The sequence below is a fragment of the Ammospiza caudacuta genome, chromosome 6 (genome assembly GCF_027887145.1).
Source record: "Ammospiza caudacuta isolate bAmmCau1 chromosome 6, bAmmCau1.pri, whole genome shotgun sequence".
Lineage (NCBI taxonomy): Eukaryota > Metazoa > Chordata > Aves > Passeriformes > Passerellidae > Ammospiza > Ammospiza caudacuta.
In genome coordinates this window covers 17,103,386-17,126,908 of record NC_080598.1, presented here as the reverse complement: position 1 = coordinate 17,126,908, position 23,523 = coordinate 17,103,386, and the positions used below count along the sequence as shown (strand labels likewise).

The following is a 23,523-nucleotide window of genomic DNA, read 5'->3' as shown; positions in this document are numbered from 1 at the left end:
TTCCTGTATCTTGTTCAGTATTAAATGACTCTTCTTTGATAGAAGATCCTGGAATGGTGTTCTGTGGGAAAAAACTGCTGAATTTCTTGCAGAAAAAGTTAAATATTTTTAAAATTTTAAAGAACTCCATGCATGCTTTATTGATGTAGGCTTAACCAAGTCATGTAGGGAAAGCACAGCAATTGTGGTTAGAGTTCTGAAGTTTAACATGCAACAGGACATGAGTTTATACAGACAGAGTTTTGAGAGGTTTTGATTGTGCTTGTCCTAAACATGCACATGTGGTTGCATCTTAGGTGATGAAGGGCCTTGTAGGTCCCTTATTGAGCTTTTAAAGATTTTATATGATTGCTTTTCTGTCTAGCTGATCTCAAAAAAAAAGAATAAGAAAAAATCCTATATGAGCAGAGAAAATCTGATGTGGATTTGTGGTGACTTTCTAGGTTTGCTGATCAGGAAGTACGAAATACAGCTGTGAACTGGATAAAGACATTGAGTGATGATGAGTTAACAGATTTCCTCCCTCAGTTTGTGCAGGTAAGACTTGCTGCCTACACAGAGGTCTGAATTTTTCTGGTTCTTGAAAACCCAAAGGAATTGCTTCTGACCAGTAGCAGAAGTGCAGTTGAGTGCCTCTAACTGAAATGCACAGTAGGGGAAACAATTTGAATAAATAATCTCTTTGTGACTGTCCAAAGTATTTGTGGTAACTCTGTCTGTGCATTAGTCACAAAATATATCTTCATCAGGAATTAAATGCAGACCTGATTTATGTAATTTCCATTGTATTTAGGCATTGAAGTATGAAACCTACCTTGACAGTGCTCTTGTGAAATTTCTTCTGGCTCGGGCACTGGGAAGCATTCGGGTTGCACACTACCTGTACTGGTAAGGGGTTCTTTGTTCATTGCTCATGTAATGTGTGTGCCACAATATTAATATTGTAGATAAAAAGTCCTTCTTAACATTATAATTCAATAACATAACAATGATTGTTGTGAATGGTGATTATACAGAATGTAGATCCTGGTTGTTTGTTTTTTTTAATGAAGCACAGTGCCTCTACAAAGCACAAACTTCTGGTTTTTTCTATCTGTATATCAGTAACTTCAGACATACATAGTTCACTAAACTATTTTAATGTCTTAATATTGTATTATTTGCTATATTTTCTGTAGGAAAATTTAACTTCTATCCTTTATTTCAGGCTTCTTAAGGATACACTGTATGATACAAAGTTTGGTGTAAGATATGAGCAAATTCTTGGAGCTTTTCTTTCAGTCTGTGGAAAAAGGCTGAGGGAAGAGCTGGAGAAGCAGACCAGGCTAGTGCAGCTCTTTGGAATGGTAGCAGAAAGAGTAAAGCAAATGAGTGGATCTGCTCGGCAGGTGTGTATATATTTTTAATTCAAAACTAATCCACTTACTTGTCTTTTTAGTCTAAATTCAAAATGTTATGTAAATATATAGGAAGTTTTATGAACCTGTTGCTCTGCAAAGTTTGATGAAGTTGATGTTTTTGTCAAGTTTGTCACCTGAAACATATAGTGAGGTGATAGGGCAAGAAAGTATAAGATGGTTTCTGTGTATGATAACTGGAAATGAATTTAAACCTTTTACTGCTGAAGAATGATCTCATCATACAAAGGAATGGAATATCTGGTTTTGTGCTGATGATAGAGCTTAGAGTTTGATGGAGTGGGATGCTGTCATCTGGTTCAGTAAAAAAAAAACCCCACAAACATGTGTGATGAGTGTTACATTGCTAGGCTTAGGTATTTGTCATAGCTAAACCAGGAGCTGTAGTTTCTGGCATTCCTTTGACATTAGGGAGTTAAAATAGTGCCTTCAGGGTAACTTTGTCCAGAAGTTTTCTGTAGATGATTCAGTGAGGAAAATGTCAGCTGAATTTTCTTTCTGTCTGCAGGCTGCCTTGCAGAATGGCATGGAGCGTGTGCAGTTGTTTTTCTTGAAGAACAAATGTCGTTTGCCTCTCAATCCCAGCCTTGTGGCAAAAGAGCTAAATATTAAGGTACTGCACATTCAGGGTTTCAAAACTCTTTTGTAAGAATTACATCTAGGTAAAGCTTTTACAAATTAAAAAAACCACTTCAAGTGCTTGAAAGCTCTTTATGCTGTGGAGATGGGGTTTAATCAAAAATGCTGATTGAATAAGCCAGCAAAACTTGGTGAGCAAAGATAAAATGTGTACAAATACAGTGTAAAACCAACAAGGGCACTTGTGTTAAAAAATACTGACAGATATTTGTAATAACTTATTACATCTTCAGACCCTGTCTCCTGAGACCAGCAATTCTGAAAGTGCATGAAAAAGTCCTATGTGCATTAGTAATCAAAAAAGGAAATGGACCAAAAATATAAAGTTCAAGCAGTGAGTAAATACTGTTAAACACGTGAAACTGCCTGATACGGATTGTGTCCAGATATGCTGGAGAGGGAGGCAGTAGCTTTATTTTATTGTGAAGGTCCAGCAAGTAATAATGTAGGAGAAGCAGGTAAATTATTTTTCCAGAACACTGCAAGGTTTGACAATATCTGCTCAACCACAGTCTTGATTATATCATCATGCATGACTGAAAACCTAAAGGTTTGTTAATGCTTGAACTAATCCTGTATTTGAGAGACAGCTCATCTCACTTTCCTTCTCTACTGTAACTATTAAATCATGAGCAGGGACTTGAAAGCAGATAAATGAGAAGATACTGTGAAACACACAAATACACATTTTTAATACATCTCCTAGGTTTCAAGAAAAAGCTGCTGATAAAATATTTATTCATGTTTTATTCACTCTTCCCTTTAGAATGTTTGAAACATCACTGTGCAGCACTGTTGGCTTTTGTACAAGAATTCAACAAATAACAGCCAAAGGGCTTGTTATTCAAGGGAAGCACGTATTCACCACAATGGAAATGTGAAAAGTCTGAATAGACACATTGTGTGTCAAACCTGCTTGTTGTCACAGTGTCTTGTTTTCTGGGCTAGCAGGAATAGTCCTTTCTGACCGTTGACATTAAATCTACTTGCAGGCCTGTTCTTTCTTCAGCTCCAATGCAGTACCACTGAAAGTTGCACTGATAAATGCTGACCCGCTGGGAGAAGAAATTAATGTGATGTTTAAGGTAGGCATTGCATGTGTACTGGAGAAAATAATGAAGTTGAATGATAATCACTATTTCACTGGTATCAATTAATTTTAGCATAGACCAATAAGCTTAGTTATTCCATGAGTTTGCTCGTGTGTATCTAGAAACCAACATGTGAACAGTCCATAAAACATAAACATTTACCACATGTGAAAGTTTAATTGTAGTCTGTTCCTCTTTTAAGTTTACTGTGTCATTGGTTAACTTTTATTTTTCCATGTAAGGTTGGAGAAGATCTGAGACAAGATATGTTGGCTTTACAAATGATTAAGATCATGGATAAGATCTGGCTGCAGGAGGGATTGGATCTAAGGATGGTTATCTTCAAGTGTCTCTCAACTGGAAAAGACCGAGGTGCTAAACTAGATGTTGTTTTTAATCTTTGCTTCCCCCTTTCAATTTATTGTCACATTGATAATGAAAAACCTCTGGGCAGAAGGTGCCAAGGAACAGTTCCACTGCAAGGAACTTCAGTACTTGAGAGAATAATAAGTTAAATTGTTCTGAATTTCCTGATGGCTGAGTGGCATCCAGTTTTGTTTTCTTGAGTGTTCTGTTGTCAATGAACAGTGGAACAAACAAATACAGTGATAAAAATCAAGGTTGCTCTTACTGCAACACAAGAAAATCATGTTGCTACAGCAATCCTCAGTCTGAAAGTTTAATTATGGTGAAAGTATTCCAATGCAAACCAAAATGCTGAAGTACTTGGAATCTGCTGCAGTTGAGTCAGGGAGTATCATTCTGGTGCTGAAACGTGCAAAAAGAAGAAAAATTTGAACCAGCCCTTGACATGCACAGTGTCCCCCAGCATTTGTGTCATATTCTGGTGAAAGTTCCTTGGCAAGATGAAGTTGTCTCTGGGGTTTGAAAGTAGGTCACAGAACTCTGAGTGCAAATACTGTGCCCTGCACCTTGAACATGCTTTTTCCTAGTTTTAGCTAATTCTCTAGAGCTAGCCAATAGAAACCAAAGATATTTAAGAGGATAAACAATAAATGAAATATTTCTTTAGTCAGATGAATAGCATGACCAAAACTCTTAAATACATGGAAAAGATGGAAATTTAGGTTGGTAAAACTAAGCAAAAAGCTTCTATTTATGTAAGACTTGCTTTTTAGAGAAACAGATGGCTTTTCCTCCTACTCTGAGTGATGACTTGATTTATGTAGCTTTTTTTTCCTTGTTGCTAATATTAGTGTCCTTAAAGTACTCAAAAGATTGAAGGGGAAGAGTCAAATGGATGTAAATTACAGATGTACCTTTAGTAGCTCTTGCCAAAATAGAAGTAAAATTCTGTTAATCAGGTACATGTTTTCATTTTATGATTTAGCTGTACAAATATTTTTAGTAAATTATTTCTCCAAAGTAAGGCCACCTATGAAGCCCACTGTCTGGTCTGTTTCAGCACTTGACAGCAGATAAAATTACTTGATTAATTCACTATCAGTGTGTGGGAATTGCCAGCATCAAAGTATTTTGCCCAATTTAGAGTAAAAGTTATGTGGTAGAAACTAATTATTCAAAGTATAACTAAAGTGTGCATTCTGGCAACTGTAGCTAGTTGTTGTGAAGTAATCTAAGTTGGATTGCTATGTTTCATGGTTTCCTTTGTAACATAGTCTGTGGAAATGCTTGGGGGACTAACAGAATTATTTTTACACATGACGAGGTTTTCAGGGAGGTTGGTCTATAAGTGTAAGATTCATCATTGTTAAGAATGAATAATAAAAATGCAGCATCACTTAAGGAGATGGCTAAATACACTTTATTTTATTCTATATCAAGGCATGGTAGAGCTTGTTCCTGCTTCAGATACACTTAGGAAAATTCAAGTGGAGTATGGAGTGACAGGTTCTTTTAAGGACAAGCCTCTGGCTGAATGGTTGAGGAAGTATAATCCTACGGAGGAAGAGTATGAAAAGGTAACTTTTCAGCACTGGTTTTTGTTCTTGAAGGTCTTTTAAAAGGGCTAAGTACAATCTAATAAAAGAATGAAATTCATATTCCAGGTCTTCCATTGAAATATTTGGTTTGTATATTTAAGAAACTTAATTTTTTCTATACTTGAAAAACAGCAAATTAAAATCCCCTCCCATAAAAAGGAGCCAGATGGATTCTTCAGATTCTCATCAAAAATTTTTATTGGATATAGAAAAAATGTACTTTAAATTTAAGAGGGACAAATAGTGGCTGCTCTTAATTGCAGTTTAGGAGCAGTGGCCTCTGCTTGTACACATGAGATTCAAAAATTAATATCTTTTTTTGTGCTATAATGCCATTACAGTACATTGGAAATACAAGTCTTGGACCCTTTTATTTCCTAACTCCTCTTTTGTCTTCAGCTTCTCTTGTCTTCAACTCCTCTTTTCTCTTTCATTTATGTTCAAAATAAAATAACCATTTTTGCTGGAAAGTGGGATATCAAGAGATTTTGGCGAAGCTTAACTGTTTGAAGAACAGTATTTGGGGAAAAAAAAAAAGGAAATTTTTATTGCCTGGTTTGGATTTTGCACTCATCGAGGTTGACTGTTGAATACATGAATTATGTTTTTCCACTGATATTTGATCTCAATTCACTTCTTTTCTCTCCCTCCCAGGCTTCAGAGAACTTCATCTACTCTTGTGCAGGATGCTGTGTAGCCACTTATGTCCTGGGAATCTGTGACCGCCACAACGATAACATAATGCTGCGGAACACCGGGCATATGTTCCACATCGACTTCGGGAAGTTTTTGGGACATGCACAAATGTTTGGGAGCTTTAAAAGGTATTTTCTGTACCTAAGCAATGTGGAGAATGAAGTGATATTTTCCCAAGTGTTGTCTGGGAGATCTGCTGTAGGTCCAGTACCATGTGAATGTGCTGTGTCACCTGGACCAGCACTTGGGAGAGGAACCCAACCCAAACCCATGAAATGGCATTAATGGAATATTTAATATCATGACCTCAGGGTGGGGATGGAGGACAGCAGGAAGCACATGACAACAAAGAGACCTAAAGATGAACTCACAAATTCTGTGCTTTTTGAACAGGGATCGAGCTCCTTTTGTGCTGACATCAGATATGGCTTATGTCATTAATGGTGGAGAAAAACCCACAATTCGCTTTCAGCTGTTTGTGGATCTCTGTTGCCAAGCTTACAACTTGATAAGGAAACATGCCAGCCTCTTCCTTAACCTACTTTCACTGGTAATCATTTTTCACATTCAATTGAATTGATAGATCTGTCGTGCTGGGTTGTATTAAAACTGTGCTTTTTATGCTGCAGCAATTCATAATGTAGGCTTTTTTAAAAAAGCCAGAAACATCTCATCTACTTTTTGAGAAAGCTTCATTTGGAATCTTTTAAGCTTTTTTACTGCCTACCTCTTTCTTGAAAATTTAAAACTAAAATACTACCACAAATTGCACTGCAAAGAGTTTTTAACTGCTTTTAATTCAGCAGAAATAGGGAATAACTGCTGATTATAAGTAATTGGTGTCTATTGCCATTAGTATTAAGTAAATTAGTGCAGCCACAAATGAATTTGAGGGTCTAAGTCTTAATTATTTCAGTACAAAATCATACTTGGTTTATTACATTAAAACTAAATTTCAATTTCTTGTAGATGCTTTCTTCTGGGCTACCAGAACTAAGTGGGGTTCAGGACTTGAAGTATGTCCAGGATGCTCTCCAGCCCCAAACAACAGATGCAGAAGCCACCATTTTCTTTACAAGGTATTGGAAAAGGGAAAACTAAAATATCTCCCAGTATCTTCCTCTAAATGGAAGATTTCTGATAGGAAAAAACCTACTAGGGATGGTCACAAGCGTGTCTGTACAAGTTGAACAGTTACACTGTACAGTCATAAAAGATCAGTTAACTACATAAGTAAGATCAATCTTGTGTAAGAGTAATGCTTGTGCTAAAGTACCTTGCAGATTTTAGGGGTGACCTGGTGTGAAATAAATATTGGTTTGAAGTGCTGAGGGTAAATAATTTTGTCTGGCTGTTTAACAGTTACATTTTGAATACACCCTAAATTATTTAGAGTATATGATGGAAAACATGGTGAAGAAATTCTCTCTTGGAGAAGTGCTTTTGCACAATGGGGAGGGAGGATGATGATCCAGTGTAAGTGGAGGAGTGCATACGGTGTAACCTGAGATGTTGCAATGCATTATAAAAGTGTTACTGTACTGATACACAGAGAAAACTGCAGTGGTGTGCATGCAACTTAGAATCAGAGAAAAGTTTAGGCAGGAAGGGACCTCTAAAGGCCATCTAAGACCAGTCCTCCTGCACAGAGCAGGGACATCCACAACTAGATGAACTTTCTCAGAAATGTGTCCTGGCATCTACAACATCTCTGGGCAACCTGTTCTGGTGTTCCACCACTCTTACTGTAAAAAAATTTTCTTTCTTATATCTAACCTGAATCTGTCCTCATACACAGGAGGACAGATTCAGATTAGATATAAGAAAGAAAAATTTTCCCTTTTTAGCAGGTGCTGCTAAAAAGTTTGTCCCCATCCTTTGTATAAGTTCCCTTTAAGTAGGAATGGGCTCCTGATGAAAGGCCATAATAAGATCTCCCCAGAGCCTTCTCTAGTCTGAGCAATCCCCATGCTCTCAGACTGTTCTCACAGGAGAGGTGCTCATCCTGCTGATAATTTCTATGGCCCTCCTCTGGATCTGCTCCAGCAGCTCCATGTCTTGCCAGGGCTCCAGAGTTGGATGCGTGTCTGGAAAGCCTTCACATCTTCACTAAAAACCTATTCCAAATTTCAATACTGAGTCTTCTATTAAATATTGATATGATACTATTTATATATCCCAATGATCACTCAAAAACCTTTTCTTTGTCAGTAAGATATAGGGCTTGTTTTTCTTCAGCTTGAGTCTGATGCATTGACAGAACCACTTTTGTGTGTTTTGATGTTTCCTTTTTCTAGGCTGATCGAATCCAGTCTGGGGAGTGTTGCCACAAAGTTCAATTTCTTCATTCACAACTTGGCTCAGCTGCGTTTCTCAGGTCTGCCCTCTAATGATGAGCCCATCCTGTCATTCTCTGCTAAAACCTATTCTCTCAAACAAGATGGCCGAATCAAACAAGTGTCTGTGTTCACCTATCAGAAGAGATACAACCCAGACAAGCACTATGTAAGTACCTGGGAGCTGTTTCCATTCAGGGAGGATAAAGGGGTGTTTTCTTCCAACAAGACACAGGGAAGGAACAGGGACAGCTGACCAAAACCAGCCAGAGGGATGTTCCACAGCGTATAATGTCACTGTCAGCAATAGAAGGTGGCTGTAGAGGAAGAAAGCAGGAGATGGGAGAGGGTTGTTTTCCACGGTGGCTGTTTGGGAACTGGCTGAGCATGGGTCTGCCTGTGGGCTGTGGCAATTGTCTTGCATCACCTTCCCTCCCCAGAAGTGTCTTTATCTCAGCCCACGGATCTTCTCACTCTTGCTCTTGCTGTCCCCACTGTCCCACTGGTGAGGGGGAGGGAGTGAGCAAGCAGCTGTGTGGGTGCTGAGCTGCTGGCCAGCAGCAGCAGCACTGCTAGAGTACAGACTGGCATTTCTAGCATCCCATAATATCTTGCAAAATGAAAAAACCTCTTGAAAAGCATCTAGAAGGAAGTAGAAAGGGCAGAAGTAGTGTTGGTGGAGATTATTTTAAAACACAGCAAGTTGAGTCATGTTGATGGGCTTTTTGTAGCTGCCTTCTGTAAAATGGCTCCTTCCTGAGTAGGAGTTGTAAAATCAGACAAAACTCTGGTTTTGGTCTGACCTTCCATTAAAGTTTGATTTGTTCCTCCTGAGTTAGAGCATTGTTTTCGCTACTATTGCACTTACACTCTTAGTCTTACTAGATACACCAACCATTGAGATTTGCCCTCAGAATTTTAATAGACTTGGGTTACACTTTGACACTTAATGTTTGTATTCCTATGCAGATGTGCAACTTTCTTCAAATTTTTTTAGTTGTTTTATTTCTCTACTGCTATTTGCTGGGCTGGAGTAATCAGCTCAAGTTACATTGTCCAGAACTTTTTTATAACATGAGGTATATTGATAGATGTAAATGTACATCTCTTTCCAAGCTATGTTTGCTGTAAGTGTCTTAATCTGGTAAGACACCAGCAAGGAATAGCAGAGCGAATCTGACTAATGCCGCAGAGCTTTGTTCTGAATCACTGTATAATAAATGAATTTGAGTATCCTGGTCTAAGCCAAAACAGCCTCGCCTCTTCCAGGAAACTGTTAGGATGGTCTAGATTCTTTATAGATTTTAAATTATATGTTAAAAGTGTAACTCCTCTGCCCATAAATGAGGACACTGAACTGAATTTTCTGTGCAGCTCTCAAACTTCATTTCCCTTGAATAATGTGAATGTATCCTGTGACTGTACTCACAATACTTGGAAAAGTTATTTTTGTATAATGCAGTGCACTTGCATCCTCCTGCCAAATGATCACTTTAAAAGTGGAATCCTTTAGAATCAGGAGGGAATTAAATTGAAAAAAATACTCTTGAAAGGTTCTGTGGTGGTTCTGGCCCCACAGATACCCGTCTTAATGTAATCCTGTGCCAGTGTTAACATTCTGTACACCTGGTATGTACTTCCAATGAGGCTTCAAAGGGAGAGTGTGCACAGTTCAGCCTTACCTACCTTCATCATCACCCTTCAGCTGTGGATCTACCTTGGGGGAAGACCATGTGATGTTACTTTGCATGATGGGCTACTTATAATTCTACTATGAAATGCCAGTGTTGGAATAAGGGATATAATAATGGGATATGTATTCAGGAGAAGGGTTACTATAGGAGAAAGAGTTGATTGTGAAGAAAATTATATTGTTAAGTAATTTTACAATATTTTTATATCAAATACGTTTATTTTTGTGTTTTGGGCAGATCTATGTAGTGAGAGTTTTGAGAGAAGGGCAAGTTGAGCCAACATTTGTCTTCCGAACATTTGATGAGTTCCAGGAGCTCCACAACAAACTTGGCATTCTCTTTCCTCTTTGGAAGTTACCAGGGTATGTTCCTAACTCACTCATCACTATTACCAAAGCAACAAAACTGCTCCCAGCTGGGTGGAGCAAGAAATAGCTTGAAATGGAGACAAAACTGCTGAGGGGCAAACTAGACCTCAAAGTTGGCAATTAAGGGAGAAAGCAGTTGTCTCTCAGATTTAAGGTGGAGATCCAGAGGAGCATCTCAGTGTTGTGGTCTGCTGTCGTATCACATATAATACTTACCTATAAATATTTCCTTGTCTTTCCGGAGTGTCATAACCCATGCTGTGTTTCCACTCTGGATTGGCAAAAAAACTCCAGGTGTCATCACTTAAGGATGGAAATGACAATGGAATCCCACTGTACCTACTTCTGATAAAGTAACTGAAAACTGTGTTGTTCTTCTCATGTAGCTTTCCTAATAAGATGGTTCTGGGAAGAACACATATCAAAGATGTAGCAGCCAAAAGAAAAGTGGAGCTCAACAGCTACATACAGAGCCTGATGAACAGTTCTCCAGAGGTGGCAGAAGTGAGTATATGTAATTTAAATCAAATGCAAATTTTCAAGTTTTGGTGCTTTTTAACACTTAAACTAACATGTAATGTTTCTTCCAAATTTAGTGTGATCTTGTTTATACTTTTTTCCATCCATTACTTCGTGATGACAAAGTGGAAGGAATAGATGGAATAGCCAGACCTGCAGGTAAGGGATGTTTATAAATTGAATTATATAGTTTGACACATTTACAGTGTGAATCTTTGGAATGTTTTTTACTTAACTGGAGTTTTCTCTCCTTGAAAACTGCATCACTATCTTTCCAAATGTGCCTACATACAATTTCAAGGACATGCATACTAAAAATTGCAATGATGTGTGTGATGACTTGGGCTTGTTTATGGCTTGGCTGAATTATTCAGATTTTTCACTCCAAACCTCCAGGTTGGTTCTTGCAAGAGAATGCAAAAACCCTTAAAGCCTGTAGCCTTTCACCTGTTAGAGAGCTAGAAATTAAATCAAGAACTGAACTTGGTCTAAGACTTGTATTTTTTCCCATATGTGATAAGTCAGTGTAGTAGTGATGAAAATATCACAGAAGAAATAATTGTTATTTCAGATACAAGTCCATCAAGTCCTACCTCAGGCAAAGTGGGAGGAGAAGTGAAGCTATCCATATCCTATAGAAATAGCACTCTATTTGTCATGGTGATGCACATCAAAGACCTGGTAAGTGGAGATATGCGCTCACTGCCAGAAACTTTCCATTTTCTCAATTACCATCTTGACTTAGATGGATGCAGGAATGGTGAAACTCTCTCTTCTAAATTTTCCAACTGCCTGCTTAATTAACTGCTGCTTTTGATTAGCTTGATTGCAAAGTCTGCACACTTGAAAATAAATATGCAGTTAGCCCCTAATTAGTTTTCTAACTTGTCTTGTTTCTTTGGCTGTAGGTTACAGAGGATGGTGCAGATCCAAATCCCTATGTGAAAACCTATTTACTTCCAGACACGCACAAAACATCCAAACGCAAAACCAAAATCTCCCGGAAGACGAGAAACCCAACTTTCAATGAAATGGCAAGTTAAAATTCATGTGACAACTTCCTGTAGCTTACTATAATCTCTTATTCTAAACAGTAATTAAAATATTACTGCTTTAGACTAAAAATTGTCTAAAAAAAAAGTGAATATGTATAAATGGAAAAGAAATTGTTTCCAAAAACTTTGTGCCCTGATTAAATATAAAGCAGAAGATCTTATAAAGATCTTTTAAAACATCTTAGTGGGTTAGTGTGCTATTACAAGGAAGCAGGAATTTCTCAGACTGACTCTGAGGAGTGATGTGGAAAAGGTAAGGAATCTTAAACTAAAACTCCCCCTTGCCCTGGATTCAGTGACTCATGATGTGGAGAAAAATGAATTCAGAAGTCTCGGTGTGTAAATAGTACTTCAGTCATTTTAAATACTTAACATTGGGAGTACAAAAAACCAGGGATGTCCTTCAGCCCATTATGTGAGACAGGGATGTGCTGAATGGGCACAGTGTGTAGTTCAGACATCTGTCAATGCCTGGGCAGGCAGAAGAAAGGGCAGTCTGGGTAATTTCTTTTGCCTAACCAGAAAATTCTTGCCTTCACCTTGCAGCTGGTGTACAGCGGATACAGCGTGGAGACTCTGAAGCAGAGGGAGCTGCAGTTAAGTGTGCTGAGTGCAGAATCGTTACGTGAGAACTTCTTCCTGGGTGGAATTACACTCCCACTGAAGGACTTCAACTTGAGCAAGGAGACTGTGAGCTGGTATCGACTGACTGCTGTGCCCTACCTGTGAACTCAGTCACACCAGAACACTTGTGGTCACCTGTGCTTTGTGCATCTTCCTACGTGAAGATAACCTGTACATCTGAAAGCAAGAGGCTCTCCATTTCAACAGATATATTGGACCAATGTTCAGGTAGCCTAATTTGGAGGATTGCAAAAAAACTGGTTTGTACCCATGTGATGTTATCAAAGCATCGTTTGGAAGCATTTGAGAGTTGTGGGTGAAGGAAGGGGTTTTTAATCCATCAGTGAAGGTGAGATGAGCAGTTTGACCATGCTGGTTGGTTGAACCATAACTCAGTCATTAGGCCTGAGGATGCAGTGCATTTTTGCTTTTAATTTGTTGTGTCATCCACGACACGATGCTGGAGAACATCAAAGAAGTTGCATATTTTAGGATTACATTCCCACCACTAATGAGACATCACAGAAACAGCAACAGGTAAACTTTTGGTGTCTGCACACACACCTGTAGAAATGAAGGTTGAAGGGCTGGAAAAATTCCTTAAAAACATTTAATTCCAGATTAATGCTTCTCTGAGACTTATTGGAGTGAGTGCCAATAGTGGAAGTTGTAAATAATGGTGCCTTATAATTCAAATGCTTCTCTTTTACCTCATTTCTGGTATTTAAATATGTATACATATTAACTTTGAGCTCCTTATACAGGGGGAACATTCTCATATTTGATACCTTGCAGGTCCTACTGGAAGCCTTTTCCCAGGATGTGTTATTTACAAATAGCATCACTTATACTAATCTTCACAATTTGTTCAACTTAAATAAGTTTTTTCTACTCCATCTTCTACTCATGGTCTCCAAAAATTGAATGAAGACTGGCTGAATGTGGTACTGTAGGAAATGTACCCAGCTTCTCGGTGGGGATTTTTGTTGTAATTTCTAAAAGTTTTCAATACTGCAGTGATTAAGTGTGGAACGGATTCAAACACTAATCCAAAGTGGCATTTGCATCTGTGCTTCCAGGGAAAGGGTGGCCTCTAATTGAAAAGCACCACTGCTGGCTGAATTGCAGGCCAGAAATTAGTTCCTATTAACAGCTTTGAGAGAGGAACTTGGCTGGGTTTTTTTTTTCCTTTAGCAGTTCACAGCAATACAGTTTCTCACTCCCAGTAAGAACTAAAATACTTCATTCCAAGATTTGAATATATTGTGACAGTGGAGTGCAAATGTCACTATCTCCCATTAATACCACTGGTTACTTAATTAGGCCTTTCTGCACTACAGGTGTCACCTTTTTCGTTCACCTTATTTGGGATTTAGGATGTTCATGTTCTGTGTAAAGAAAGCTCTAAAGTTGCACACTTCTTTAGTACAAAATTGTGAAACAAACTTTTAAAGTGAAATATGCAACTATGAATGAGGACACCATAGAGGGAAAGCCTTCTATCTATCCAACACTAAAAACCTATTTTATAATCCAGTTTTCCTTCCCCTGCTACTGACCAATCTCCCTTCAGTTCAGAAGAGAGAAGTAAACTTGAATCTCCTGGTGCCTAAATGATTCACGGTCCAATTTCATAGGAATTATTGCAGTTCAAAAGCTAATGATACCTTGAATGTTAGAAACTGGGCCAATACTAACGGGCGCTAACAAATCCCAGTTGTAGTAGGCATCCTCTGCATATTTTTCATTTAGTATATAGCCTGTAAATAATAAACTATATAACTAACTAGATATATTTCCTGCTCACTTGATGCTTTTGAGACTTACTCCATTCCATCATTAGAATCACAAGTCACTTAAACACAGGAAAGTAGACTACTGTTTTTGTGAAACGTTCCATTGTGAAATAAAATGAAAGCAATATGGACTGCCTTTTTTGCAGTTTGCTATTAAAGCACAGTGTCTTACAGCACAAAATACAATTAAACTAAAATCATTTAAAAGTTATTTGCAGTTTTAACAGTTGTCTGGACTGAAAACAACAAAAAAAATTATAGTACTGTATTACTGTTAGAACATGTCCTGACTTCTGATTTAGTCTTCTTCATAGCTTAACTCATTTTGTGCCTTTCCCTTCCTTTTCAAAATCGTCACTGGCTGGAGCTTTTTATGGTCATGGATTTTATGTTGTCTATGGGATCTGGCCTTGGCCTCTCCTCACGTGTAGAGGACCAGCACCAAGTTTGCACCTCTTTGCACTATTCTCAATTACAAAAAACCTGATTGTTGCAATAAAAATTTTACCGTGCTACATAGAAAAACCAAGACAGATGTGAAAGAGGGAAATATTTGATTGGGATGGAATATACCAGTATGCTAAGTAGCTTGAAGATGTAGTTTTAACAGCTTTTTATATCTTGTTTAATGAAAAGAAAAAAACATCTTTTATGCACCGTTTGACCTGCAGCCAGAAGTGTAATTGTCCCTCCAGACCTTGTGTTGGTATCCGAGAGCAGCAGCTTGCGCTAGGACCTCTTCCTCTACTAACCTCCAACTTTGCACTGAACTTTTTATTACTGCCTTTGTACGACAGCTGTCTGTCTCTGGACGCATGTGCGATCTTTGGTAAACGCTTTCTCTATTTTTACAACTGTAGGGTTGTGTAGAACCCCCGTCACCCGCCTTAAGGCCGGGGCTGCCCCGGGGTCCGCCGTGTCCCCCTCGCCGGGCGCTCCCTGAGGGGGCAGCGAGAGCAGGGCGCCTCCCTCCGTCTGTGTATCTCTGAGAACCAAATACTTTCATTAAACTATAATAAAGATGTACAATATGGCCCCGCGTGGGGCGCGTTCGCTGTGACTCCGTAACTCTCCTGTACGTACATTAAACACTATTCTGGAATAAACCCAGCGCGTGGTCGGCTCTGTGTGGGTACGGGGCGGGGCGAGAGGGCTCTGGGCGGGACGGCTGAGGGGGCGCGCTCCGGGCGCCGCTGATTGGCTGCCGCGGGCAGGGGGCGGGGCTGGGCCGGCACAGACGCTTCCTGCGGAAGCGCGCGGGCGGGGCCGCTCCTTCTGCTCGCTCCGCTCTGCCGCCATCATGGGTCGCATGCACGCTCCGGGGTGAGCCGCAGGGCCGGGCCGGGGCCGCGCCCGGGGAGCGCCGCGGGGCTGCTCTGGGGGGCCGGGGGAGCACCGCGAACCGGGCCGGGGCGGGAAGGGTGCTGCGGGAGCGCTCCGGCGCGTGTGGAGATGGCGAGGGAGGCGGGCGGCCGTGCGGACATGGCGGCGGGGCGGGGAAGGCTGGGGCCGCGGGGCCGAGTCCCTGAGCTCGGGCGCTGAGTGTGTGATGTGCTTCCTCCCGCAGAAAGGGCCTGTCCCAGTCCGCCTTGCCCTACCGGCGCAGCGTGCCCACGGTGAGTACCATCCTCAGAGCCTTCCCCAGGGCCTTTCCCAGGGCCTTTCCCGCCCCGTGCGCGCTCCGGGACCCACAGCGCAGCTCGCAGTGCCCGCGGAGGGAAGGAAAACGCGATCTGTGGTGTTTGGCGTCATCACTTTCGAATTGTGGCCTGTGTAAATGCTTCCTTGGCGTGTGATGGAGCAGGCTTCCTACAGAGGTCTCTCTCTGTGGAGACATTCAAACCCAACCTGGATGCAGTCCTGTGTAATCTGCTGTAGATGACCCTGCGCTGGAGAGGGGTGGGATTTGATGATCTCCAGAAGTCCCTCAGCCCTGAAAATTCCGTGGTTCTGAGATGATCCTTGGTATAATGAGGAAACAAGTGTGTATTTCTAGCCAGATTGTTCGTTTGGCAAAGAAGTCTCTTTTCGTCTTCTATTTAAGTATTTCTTCAGATACTTCGAATCTGTAGGCTGGTAATTCCTGGACATTAAATCGTTTTCACACTCGAGTTTGCAGTTGTGTAATAAATCGATTGCCTTCAGAAATACTTAGAACCAATTTGTTGGTCAGGGGATTAAAAGAGGTAGTTCTGGTGTGCTCTTAGCTCTTTCAAAGGTACTTCCACTTAAAAAGGCTTTCTCTGTCCTCCTTTGCAAGATCATTTCTTGGAGGATCTCTTTGTTGGCAGAAGGAACAACTTGTGGTCCATGTGGAAAAGCATGGACTAAGAAACAGTGAAATGGGAACATAAACACGAAATCTGTAATTAAGTAGACAACAGTTAAAAATAAGATAATATGAAGCTGCTTGAAGTCCCTACTGATGGTTAAACAGTTCAATAACAATTAGGATGAACAAATGCTGTATTGATTTTTTTTTTAAATTCTGTGGGGATTTTTTGCTTAGTTTTATTTAAATTCTGTCTTAAATGGTGATCTTTAGAGCACTTCCATGTTTATTTTTGCTGTGCTTTTCTATTTCATACTGTGATAGTAATAAAAAGTTCAAAATAAACCAAGAATTTCTAGCTCATAGCAAGTCAGGATAACGTGACTTGTTGGTGTTGTTTCCTCATTAATAATCATGGAAGGAGTGGCTTTATCTGTACTGTTTAACTTAAAATTAATAGAAAAGGCACAGTCCTATCTTGGTAGGTTCCTTTAACTAATTAGTGTTCTTTAAGTCTGATTTTTCACTTCTCTCTGTAGTTATTTTACTGAGAGGTGGCTAAATGGTTCTCAATTTTGTATTTGTCAAAGGACCTAGGTGAAAAATTCCTTCCCAAGGACAGTGATTTTTTTTTTTGTCTGTAACATTGGATTGTGCTTCTGGTGTGGCAATTGAAGTGAAATTATGATAAAGCAGCTGGTTGGAGGCTTTATGGAGTTTTTTAAATGGAGACTCATCTTTACCTGTGCCTTCCCTCATGACATTTCACTAGCACTATAGGTTTATTATATGCTAAGAATTTTTGTATCATTAAAGGTGCAGTTTCAGCTCTTGATTATTTTTTAAGCATTAGAAAGCATCTATTTCTTAAAAGATTATTTTAGTTTTTATTATTTATTAAAAGTTTTCCTGTAGCTTGCCTCTGTATTAAGCAGTTGTTAAACAGTTTGGCTTTTTATTCTAATTTTCTTTAGTGGCTGAAACTTACGTCTGATGATGTAAAGGAACAGATCTACAAGTTGGCTAAAAAGGGCCTGACTCCCTCCCAGATTGGTAAGGATTATAAACCACTCCTGAATGGGGACAAACCCACATTTTTCTGACTGTAATATTGTAATTGTTCCTTCAACCTACAGTAAATAAGGTCCTAAGAGAACACAGCTCTTCTGGTGTGCCTCCCTTCACTGTGGGTACCAGTGAGAGCCCTGGGATAATACCCTGCCACTGGGACATTGTGTGTGTTCTTGCAGGGGAGCATATTTGCTGAAGCAGGAAGCAGTGGGTTGTTTTTGCTTTTTTTCCAAGTGGAAGACTTGAAGCATCTGTTTCATCTTATGGCCTGTCCTTAGGAATGGCCACCAATAGGTGTTATAGGAAGCTTGGTGTGCCCAGTTTCCTGCAGGAAATTTTCCAATACCAGGAGCCCTGTGGGGTTTACTGAGCCAGGCACTGCAGCTGCACCATGGACTTGGTTCTGGGGTTTGAACCCTTCCAGAGCTGAAGTGTTTGCATGACACAGGCCATGAGCTGTGTATGCAGTGTAAGTAGGTGCTGTGTAAATGAATGTTTATTATTGTAATCCTGAAAGCAATATTAATTCCTTCTAGAGGGATCCATAGAATGATTTAATATGTTGCTTTAATGAGTCCTGTTGAAAACTTTCCCATAGTATTGGCAAAGACGAACACCTCACCTACCCAAGCAGGATGGGACAGTCAGTTGTCTTAAGTGCTCCCAGATAAAGTGTTTCAGCTTCTGTAAGTTGTATTTTGCTCACTCATTGTCTGCCATTTCTTCAGTTGCCACTGGAAAGGTTTTAACTTGGAGAAGATCTTGTTTTGGATAGTTAGTAACTGTAAGGTCAGTTTCACAAGATTGTTGGTGTATGTTTCTTCTTTTCAGTGTAAGATGTACGTGTTTGTTTCAGGTGTGATCCTGAGGGATTCCCACGGTGTTGCCCAGGTTCGCTTTGTTACTGGCAACAAGATTCTGAGAATCCTGAAATCCAAGGGCCTGGCCCCAGACCTCCCAGAGGATCTTTATCACCTGATCAAGAAAGCAGTTGCTGTTCGAAAGCATCTTGAGAGAAACAGAAAGGTGAGTGCTCCTTCAGTTGGATAACTCAGTGTCTGTGATGTTAAATTACACAGGAGTTTGTCTGCAGCTTGACAAAGCAAAGGCTCCTTGTGTGATGTTAGCCCCCCTTTGAGTAAACTCCTAAGGCTGGGGAGGTATTTTGAACAAGAAAAATGGCCTTTGAAAAGGATTTTAAAAGCAGTTTTTAAATCATATGTTTCTGGTCCTGCTCTGATTTTACTGAAGCTTTAGTAACAGAAATGTGATGTTTTCAGCAATAGCTGTGGATTATTTGCTTTACTGAAGCTCATGTGAATTGTGTATTGAGAAGTCCAAGTGGTTGTGGTGTTGGGGTTGCAATGTAACTTTGTTTCCCAGGACAAGGATGCCAAGTTCCGCCTGATTCTGATCGAGAGCAGGATCCACAGGCTGGCTCGCTACTACAAAACCAAGAGAGTGCTGCCACCCAACTGGAAGTAGTAAGTCTTCTCCTGCATTCCTCTTGGCACTGAGGACTGCAGGGTCTTGTAAACTGTGCTGGGACTGTTACTCAGAGGGTGAGGAGTGCATTGTGATAGGTGTGTATCACACACCAGGCAGCAGAGAACAAGTACTTTCATAAATAATAACTGAAAAATCCATGAAACTTACACCTGGGTTAAATTACTGTTGTAATTCCTGGATAAAAATCATGGTCCTAACAAATGAAGTCACTACCAGGTGATTTTTAAGACACTTTAAATTGCTATCTTGGTTCTCAGGTACTTCTATAATTTGTGTCACTTTCAAAGCTTAGTGAGAAATGGCTTAGTAGCTGTGACAAACCTTTACCTTTTCTCTAGAAGAGGTAACCACCATAGAATTCCCAGAGATGTTAGGATTAGCCTCCAAGGAGACTCAAGTGCAGCTAGCCCAGTCTTTAAATATATAGGTTTGTGCTGTCACCCTAGGATTTTTATTGTAAAAGGAAGAGTGAAGTCTTAGGCCATAAAAATTTTTTCAAAGTGATTTAGCTGCTGGTAATAGTTAACGGATAGTTAAAACTTTTAACTGAAGTGTTGTTTTTGATAACTAGTTTGAAAAACTGCCTCTGCAATTCATATTTCTCTTTTTTCTCTCCTCTCTTTTTAGTGAATCATCGACAGCTTCTGCCCTGGTCGCATAAGAGCTGGCTGTGACTAACTGAAAGAATAAATTTTCATTACCTGAGTTTGTGTTGTCTCTAAGTGCTTGGTGTGTTAGAGGCTCCTGCTTGTTTTAGGAAGCTGCACGTGAACAGGGTGTTTTCCAGGTGGAGCAGGCTGTGGTTTCCCTATTGCTGTCCTGCAGTACCAAATCTGGGTCGTGCTTATTGCAGTGCTACACCAGCTGGATGTTGGTGTCTGTGCTTAAACTGGTTTGGATTTTATTACCTGAAAGCCTCAAGTTAGTGAAGTGTCCCGTTCATTCACTGCAGATGTGTTTTACTCATCTGGGGCTGTTCCTCTTGTGTCCTGCAGAACTGGGGAGAAAGCAGTGACAGCAGGAAGATGCAGAAATACAGCAATTGCAGGAGGGGTTATGCAGGTGAGGGGTTAAAACAAAACAGGAGAGGTTAATTAATTAATCACAGGTCATGTGGAGCTGTTGCTTGTGCAGAGAGCTTAAGCAGACTTCAGCCAGTTCCGTGGCAGTAACTTGCTGTCATTTGTAAGTAATTTTAAGAGTAATCTTTGAGATTTGGGTAATTGTGGACAGCAGTTTTAGCTGCTCTCAGATGTTGTGTCTTTACTGAAATAGTTTTCCCTAAACCCTAAGAGCAGGAGCTGTTGGATGGTCATTGTTGCCAATGTTGTGTCTCCAGATTTCTGATAGCTTTACCTGAAGTAATTCTGCTGAAGAAACATAGAAAACATAGAGAAAAAAATTTCTCGTTTTCTAGGAGAATATTATAAATTGATTTACTCTGAGTTGTTGTGACTTGCTTTTAAGTGTGGGTGGGTTACTTGACTTTCATCACCTTGAGAAGTTGAGTAAATTGATCCGAGCCATGTCATTTTGGTACAGTGTAGTAGCTACTTCCTAGATCATAATTAGCAGGACCTGGATTTCACAGAAAAACGGGATTCCCCTGGCAAATGGTGCAGCTAATTACAGACCTGTGATCGGGAGGCAGGTGCAGCATTCCAGCCGCCCCCCGAAGTGCTCTCTGTATCTGAGTTTCTCCTCCACGGGAGCAGCCCGGACGCGTTCCCCTCGCTCCGTGCCGAGCGCCGTGTGCAGGTGCGGGGCGCGGCCGCGAGGGGGCGCCCGGATCCGGGAGCGCTGCAGCTCCGCGGGCCGAGCAGCGCCGCCTGCGGGGCCGCTCCCGGCCCGGGAACAGCCAGGATTTCCGAGCTGCCAGCTGCTCCGGCCGCTCTGGGAGCGCGCTGCAGCTCAAGGTGCTCTCCTGAGCATGGAAGAAGAGGCGTGCACCAAATCTCTTGTTGAGGAATGGTAATGGTGTTGCAATTGTACTGTTAGGTTCAGGGTTCTGCTGCTTATATTGCTAAAGATCCTGTACTTCCTATAAATCATACATGCTGTTTTAGGTAAATTGTGCTCAGTAGGATTAATCATAAAATCAGCATGGCCTGTATCGAAAGGGACATTAAAGATTACCCAGTTCTAACCCCCTGCCTTGGGCAGGGACAACTCAGAGCCCCATCCAATCTGGTCTTAACCACTTCCAGGAATGGGGCAGCCAAAACCTCCCTGGGGAGGCTGTTCCAATGCCTCACCACTCTCACAGCAAAGAATTTGTTCCTAATACCTAACCTAAAATCCCCCCCTTGTGTCTTTGGACCCAGCTCCTGACAAAGTATCCGTTTCCAGCTTCACTGGAGTCCCCTTCAGTACTGGAAAGCTGCTGTGAGGTTTGCACACAGCCTCTTCTCCAGACTGAAAAACCCCAACTCTCCCATCATGTCTTCATAGGGGAGCTGCTCCAGTCCTCTTTACCAGCTTCATGGCCTCCTGGATCTGCTCCAATAGTTCCATGTTCATTTAACCTTGGAGATCCCAGGGCTGGATGCAGTGCTCCCGGTGGGGTGTCACTGGAGCAGAGCAGAGTGCCAGAATCCCCTGCCTTGACCTGCTGGTGCTGTTGCTGCAGCCCAGGGATTGTCCATCCCTTACCCTTTGGATTGCCATAGCCACAGCAGGAGTTGGGCTCACTTGCCCCAGGGCTGTCTGCTCAGCAGCTGCTGTGGGAGCAGTGGGGCCAAGCTCTGGCAGGGGTAAATCCCACCTGGAACCTGTGAAAATCAGCAATGTGTCAGAGGGATGTGCTCCAGGAGGAGAAGGGAAGCACCAGGTGAGTTCATCATTTGTGCTGCAGGGCTGTGAAACTCTCAGGTGTCTGCTGACTGTTCTGCCATGTTCTGAGCACCTGGACTGCCCCAGACAGCTCAGGACTGGTGATCCAGCTGCCCAGGAGAGTTAGTGGGGTCTGCCACTCTGTGTACATGTACAGTAACTTCTCTTGTCTGGAGAGATGTGGTAATGGGGATAAACCCAGACATGCATATAGTTGCTCAAAATGGATTTTTTAAGGGCTAGCACAAACTGGCTTCCCTCTTCCTGAGCAGTATGGGTGTTCTCAGGTTTTGGGTCCCACAGCTCTCTTGCTTTCTCCTGTCACTGTCACGTCTTTATGGATTCCCTTGCCTTGATTTAACCCTCAGAATATACTGGTTTGCCTTATTCCCAGCAGCAATGTACAAATTTCCAGCATTGCTTTTTTTCCAGTGGCAATTTTTGCTCTACCAGCAAGTACAAATCTGAACAATGATTATTTTTTTCCCCCTATCCCAGTGTGAGCTTTTCCTGCTTTTTGCTGGAGCACACATCAGAAAGGAGCTCTCAGCCTCTATCACTTCCAGAGGAGCAGCCCCCTTTCTTGCAAATCAGTCAAGGCAATTTTCTTCCTTTCCTTTAGGTAACCTGAGTTTAGCCCACCCTGATTTGGGTCAGCTAGGGCAGTGCTCAAATGTATGAACACACCTTCGTGTTTTCTTCACTCCAGCCTGGAATGGTAAGTCCAGAAAGGTCTTTGGTTGAATCAATACATGCCATGTGCAGTTTCTACCTCTATTTCTAGGAAAGCATTTCAAAGGTGACTGTTAAGTATGAAAAGGATTAACCTTGACAGGGATTTAAGGGAAAGCTTTGATTCAGTCATGGCCAGAGGACTCTCTTAGTGCTAGGTATCTCTTTATTCTGAAGGCTTTGGTGGTATGTGACTGGTTCTCTTGTGGAGGCAAACAAGCCATCTTTTACCTCTGATTTTTTCTGATTGACAGTTGCTATTTACAGGTTCCTCTATGAAAAAAATAAAAAACCTTAGTAATTTATTTCAAGTAAGGAGACTTGAACACCAGTTACTCTGCTGTTAAGTCATTGCCACTGCTGGAAACCATTTCTTTAGCTGAAAAAGGACAAAAAAAGTCAAGCTTTTTGCAGTCAAGCTACAGCAGTGACCATCAGAAAAGGCAGGAAATTATATGGATTTATAAAGGTTGAGCTGCAAGTATGTGCTGCTTTGTTTTTTCTTAAAAATAATTTGTTTCCAGTTGCATTTTCTGCCACTGTGCATTTTAATTTTCAGCTCAAAAAATCATTGCTTGCAAGTTAATACCAAAGAGCAGAGTGAATGAAAAGTGCACCGTGGTTTTTTTCCCAGTGATGCTGTGTGTGTCCCTTTCTCCCGGTGTTTTCAGTGTCACTTACAGACCATGAAACGCAGTGTAGTTAAAAAGCACCTCACGTGTTTCTCGGGGCTCACGGGCCGGTTTCTTTTCCCGTCCCCATTTAAATAAAGAGCAGTAGAGCCTCTGGAATTCACCAAAGGCAGGTCCTGTGCACGCCGGGCTCTGGGATTGCTGGAGATTCTGGCTTAGGCTAATGCTGCTTCACGATCACGCAGTTGTTTTGTTCTCCTTTCAATGCTGGGATC

General features: G+C 41.1%; 2 protein-coding genes across 2 annotated transcripts in view; both read left to right on the top strand.

Annotated features, from left to right (window-relative positions):
• The window catches only part of PIK3C2A (phosphatidylinositol-4-phosphate 3-kinase catalytic subunit type 2 alpha), a 50,401-nt gene extending 35,095 nt beyond the window's left edge, over positions 1 to 15,306 (top strand). The window contains exons 17-33 of the mRNA XM_058806371.1: positions 444 to 537; positions 794 to 888; positions 1,208 to 1,388; positions 1,927 to 2,031; positions 3,050 to 3,142; positions 3,391 to 3,520; positions 4,955 to 5,091; positions 5,767 to 5,936; positions 6,202 to 6,358; positions 6,778 to 6,887; positions 8,106 to 8,313; positions 10,076 to 10,200; positions 10,593 to 10,710; positions 10,803 to 10,884; positions 11,297 to 11,406; positions 11,634 to 11,759; positions 12,327 to 15,306. Coding sequence (XP_058662354.1) covers positions 444 to 537; positions 794 to 888; positions 1,208 to 1,388; positions 1,927 to 2,031; positions 3,050 to 3,142; positions 3,391 to 3,520; positions 4,955 to 5,091; positions 5,767 to 5,936; positions 6,202 to 6,358; positions 6,778 to 6,887; positions 8,106 to 8,313; positions 10,076 to 10,200; positions 10,593 to 10,710; positions 10,803 to 10,884; positions 11,297 to 11,406; positions 11,634 to 11,759; positions 12,327 to 12,509 — 2,224 coding nt within the window. The 3' untranslated portion in view covers positions 12,510 to 15,306. The remainder of the gene's footprint in view (positions 1 to 443; positions 538 to 793; positions 889 to 1,207; positions 1,389 to 1,926; positions 2,032 to 3,049; positions 3,143 to 3,390; positions 3,521 to 4,954; positions 5,092 to 5,766; positions 5,937 to 6,201; positions 6,359 to 6,777; positions 6,888 to 8,105; positions 8,314 to 10,075; positions 10,201 to 10,592; positions 10,711 to 10,802; positions 10,885 to 11,296; positions 11,407 to 11,633; positions 11,760 to 12,326) is intronic.
• Positions 15,307 to 15,441: 135 nt separating this feature from the next.
• On the top strand, positions 15,442 to 19,757 carry RPS13 (ribosomal protein S13). The gene is made up of 6 exons (XM_058807074.1): positions 15,442 to 15,523; positions 15,768 to 15,816; positions 17,447 to 17,525; positions 18,400 to 18,569; positions 18,927 to 19,027; positions 19,680 to 19,757. The coding sequence occupies exons 1-6, from the start codon at positions 15,501 to 15,503 to the stop codon at positions 19,711 to 19,713; spliced, it is 456 nt and encodes a 151-aa protein (XP_058663057.1). The 5' UTR covers positions 15,442 to 15,500; the 3' UTR covers positions 19,714 to 19,757.
• The last annotated feature ends 3,766 nt before the right edge of the window (positions 19,758 to 23,523 follow it).

Excerpts from the sequence above, each read along its gene's own strand:
- RPS13 (XM_058807074.1), top strand. The coding sequence starts at position 15,501 with ATGGGTCGCATGCACGCTCCGGG. Across the intron at positions 18,570-18,926 it reads ATCTTGAGAGAAACAGAAAG|GACAAGGATGCCAAGTTCCG; the intron begins GTGAGTGCTCCT and ends TTTGTTTCCCAG. Across the intron at positions 19,028-19,679 it reads CTGCCACCCAACTGGAAGTA|TGAATCATCGACAGCTTCTG; the intron begins GTAAGTCTTCTC and ends CTCTCTTTTTAG.